Source organism: Aplysia californica, unplaced genomic scaffold (assembly GCF_000002075.1).
Source record: "Aplysia californica isolate F4 #8 unplaced genomic scaffold, AplCal3.0 scaffold00823, whole genome shotgun sequence".
Taxonomy (NCBI): Eukaryota; Metazoa; Mollusca; class Gastropoda; order Aplysiida; family Aplysiidae; genus Aplysia; species Aplysia californica.
In genome coordinates, this window is record NW_004798093.1 from 144,047 (window position 1) to 148,513 (window position 4,467).

The 4,467-nt window shown below is 39.2% G+C and overlaps 1 protein-coding gene across 1 annotated transcript; it reads left to right on the forward strand.

The window, feature by feature from the left end:
* Positions 1–571: 571 nt before the first annotated feature.
* LOC101851679 (cyclin-dependent kinase 1-like) lies at positions 572–928 on the forward strand. Its single transcript, XM_005109863.1, has one exon. It carries the CDS (start codon positions 572–574, stop codon positions 926–928), a length of 357 nt encoding a protein of 118 aa, XP_005109920.1.
* The last annotated feature ends 3,539 nt before the right edge of the window (positions 929–4,467 follow it).

A 4,467-nucleotide genomic window follows, 5' to 3' on the forward strand; every position in this document is an offset into this window, starting at 1 on the left:
TGAACCGTCTACGGAGCATACTGTGGTCACCTCCTGTTGGGACAGTTTCTCAAAAGTTTGAGTGAAGTCCTGTGTATTGTTTCACACCAATTGGACATTGTGCTTCAGCATTCGTGGTGTGAATTTTACCGGACTTAATTGCTCCTCTTCGAGGTTCACTTTCCTTTGGTCAGTTACGGAGAGACCTCTTGTGAATTCCTGTGTATTGTTTTACACACACACACACATTGGACTCTCTGTGGATGAACATTGCTTATGTGAATTTCCCTGAAATCCTTCGTTATTTTTCTGGGATTTATTTGCATTTGAAGAATCTACAGAGCGACACGTCGTTCATCTGTTGTTGGTATGATATCTTGAAGGTGTTGTGTGAACTACAGATTGTCCAAAATGGCGTGTGTTCGACTGCCGAAGTTCGTTGAGAGTCACCGTGTGAGTGCAGCGGAGGCTTTAGGTGTAAGAGAACTTCGTGTTCTGGGGAGGGGCGCGTCTTCAGAAGTCGTCCTGGCAGAAAAAAAAGTCTAGCACAGAAGGCAAGAAGAAAGCTCTGAAAAAGATCGTGTACGATGAAATGGAAAGCCTTAGTGATAAACTCAAGAAATTGTCTGTCTACCTCAACGAGGTAACCATCCTAAAAGAGCTGAGTCATCCAAACATCGTTGAACTACAGAAAGCTCTCAGCTGTCGAGAAGACCTAGATCTCGTGTCGGAGCCACACAGCTCGGATCTAGTCAGTGCCCTACCTCGTCTCACAAGCTCTGATGTCATTCGCTACTTCACTCAGACCGTCAGCGCCTTAATAACCTATCTCCATCAGCGCCGAATTGTGCACGATGACGTGAAGCCACAAAATGTACTCATTCATCAATCTGGAGAAATGGCCAGATTATGTGACTTCGGTTTTGCTCGGAGACTGCCTGAGAACTAGAAAAGCTGCACCAGATGGTTTGGAACCCCTGCCTACCTGGGCCCGGAGTTTACCAAAGGTCAACCTGTTCAAGACGTCTATAAACTAGAGAGTTTCGCTCTCGGCAGGATTCTGTTCTTACTGTTGTTCCGGGAAAGGGCGAAGATGAGGGTGGATTATCTCCCTCTGATCTACAAGGACTCCACGATACCCGACACGATGAGGGCATGTGCACAACGTTTGCTAGAACCTTCACCGACAGAGCGTGCTGCGACCTGGGAGATAGATCTGTTTCTCACACAAACCTCCAATTGGGCTCCATCGAATTGACGTAAAATGCTCCCTATGTGAATGGACGTAATACATGTACTGGGAAAAAGGGGGATTGAGAGAAAAACGAAACAAAAAAAACTCTTTTTGGGTCATAAAATATTTTGATGCATTTCCATTTCTTTAGGTAAAATGATGCAATGAAGATCAGCATTATCTGCAATTTCATAAGTGGGTTCAACGGATACAATAATATTCTATCAAGATTATAACGAACATTATCTGCAGTTTCTTGGGGTGGTTAAAAAGATAGTATTATTGTCCAATGTTCAACCAATATTCTTAAGTGCTTTAAAGCTTATCATTTTTATAAGTATTATCTAGCGATTCACAATGTGGTTTGAAATGACATAATCATTAGGAAATAATTCAATTGATGCTCGTATGTACAGTGAAGATTGTAGAAATACATGTATTATCTATCATTTCATGATGTAGTTTGAAGAGACAGCACAATGCTGCAATAATTCAACAGATACTGATATGTGCTGCTAAGATCATCATTTTTATACGTATTATCTGCCATTTCCAAATGTGTTTAGAAAAGACAACATTTTATTCTACTATGTATCATGAGTGTGCAGCAGTTACAGCAGATTTATCAGTGATTTATACATTGTAGTTGTGGTGACGGTGATAGAAACGAACAATGTCTCCCGTGTGTGTGTGTGTGTGTGTGTGTGCGCGTGTGTGTGTGCGTGTGTGTGTGTTTGTATGTGTGTACGTTTGTGTGTGTTTATGTTTGTGTGTATGACTGTGATGGAAACAAAACAATGACTCCCACCCACCTGCTCTTATTTCCTTTCACTTTCGTTTTCAGTAAGAGACAGGGACAGTGTGGGAGACATGTTTTTTTCTGATTAGGCTTCGGTGTAAACAGAGATTCTCTCCCCCCCTCCCCCCCCCCTCTCTCTCTCTCTCTCTCTTTCCTTGTTTCTTTCTGTCTCTCCTTCTTTCTCTCTCTCTCTCTCTCTCTCTCTCTCTCTCTCTGTCTGTGTGAGTGTGTGTGTGTGTGTGTGTGTGTGTGTGTGTGTGTGTGTGTGTGTGTGTGTGTGTGTGTGTGCGTGTATGTGTGTGTGATCACTGGTTCATTTAAAACAATTTTTTTGGGTAAATCAAACGAAATGGAAGGAGACCAAGAAAGTGATTGTTTTGCTGCATCAGTTCCACACCTGGAAATGTTTGTATTATATCTGTGTTCTAATAAACGTTTTTACAAAAACTATGCCAGTGCCCTTTTTGCCCTTGTTTTTATATGTATACAACACTGTCTTTTTATATGTATAAAACTGTCTATATTGCTATTTTAATTCGTCTGTGGTGCAACAGTTAGTTTCTTAGCTATTGCAAATAGAAGACATGAGTTCGATTTCTGACGTGAAAGTAAAGTGAAAAATCTATTTTAAATTTGTTGCTGCCGCTGCTGTTGCTGTGGTTCTTTTTGTTGTTGCTGCTGCTGCTGTTGTTGTTGTTGTTGTTGTTGTTTTTAATTTTTGTTTTTGTTGCTTTTGATATTATATTTTTGTTGTTATTGCATTTGCTTTTGAACGGCATCTCTGGTGTCGCAGTTAGGTGCTTTGCTTTCACATGCAGAAAACCGGAATTCGACGTCCTATATATCTCCATCTTCTCCTTTTTATGGTTGTGTTGTTATTTTCAATACTGACTCTTCCCAACTCTTCATTATTTGTAATAAATTCATGCCATTTTATTAATAGACTTCTTCGTAAACATTTTGTTTATAAGCTTTTTAATTTTCGTTGGATTGTTTTGTTTGTTTTCCATATCTCTGAACCATACGTCAATACAGCCAATATATTGCTATAGTATATTTTTAGTTCCGTCTCCAAATAAATGACCTTTGACTTCCGAATAGTTTATAATTTCACAAAAGCATTCCATGCATTTTTAAGTCTTGGTGAACGTCGTCAAAGCAGTCTGCAGTTTTGGATGTAATGCTGCCAAGGTACTAGAATTTATTAATTTCTGCAAGGAGTTCTCCATAAAGAGTGATGGGCGTAGTTTTTGATGATAGTCTTAGTATTTCTGTTTCAGATACTCATAATTATTAGAAGGCCAACTTTTTTTCGCAGCTTTTGCTAGATTGTTTTTTAAAATTGTATTTCATGTACATGTACTGTGGTGGCGGGAGGAGCGACCCTTGAGGACCATTTTCTGTGTTTGTTGCCCGAGATCAAATCTAAGTACACATATAAGTTAGGCATAGTAAAATCTCTAAATGCGCAATTTTATTTTGGCATAGCTACAGCGGTTGCTGTGGAAACGGCCGCCGTCTTAAAAATAAACAATGAATTTCAAACCCCTAAGGCTTTCTTATTTACTGACCAAATTTGACCAAATATTGTGGGAGTGTACCTGAACCAGACCCTATTAGCGTAATGGCGAGTTTAAAAAAAAAATAAGTGCAGAAGAAAAAAAAGAATTTTCCTAATGTATTAAAAAAAAAAATTATTTAAAAAATTAGGTTGCGTAATCGCTTACCAATGGAAAAGTGTTACTCTTTTCGCAACTATCTCTCTCTTACATTGGTGGTAGCCTTGCTATCTATGTTTACTCAATGTTTCATGTCAAAAGGATGAAAACTATGGAAGGAATAGAAAACAAAACTGCAAAAAAATTACATTTTGAGAAAAACGACAATTATTGTGAAAATTCACTATACCCTCATGTTTTCAAAGGCAATTTACAAGGAGAATAAAGACTTTCTCAATTGTCACCATGCTTTTTTTTAGATAAAGAACTGGTTGATCTTAAAAAATCAGCAAACATCTCAATTTACATAGCCTGACCAAAAATTGGCAAAATCAAGAGCCTTTATAATAGGCAGATTTCACCTGTAAAGGGGCGGTAATACCTCATGAAAAAAATTCATACAACACTTTGTATGAGTTGTCTCCCTTTGCCACGGCTGCTGGGGGTTTTCTTGTATTAATGACGTAAGATATTACTCTTCTGCACTCTTAGCACCTGAATTGGGAAAAACGCCAAAAATGCCTGGGTTATCTCTCCTGATAAGTGACAGCTGTGATACGCGTTTCTTGAAAAAAACAAAGTTTTTCTCCGTCGAGCAGGAGTAAATTGCGCGCGCACAGATTCGTTCAAAATAAACGCTAAAAATACATTTTAAGTAAGAGAGAGGGGGAGAAAAAAAGGAGGCGGGGTGGGGGGGTGATCTACAAGGACTCCACGATACCCGACACGATGAGGGC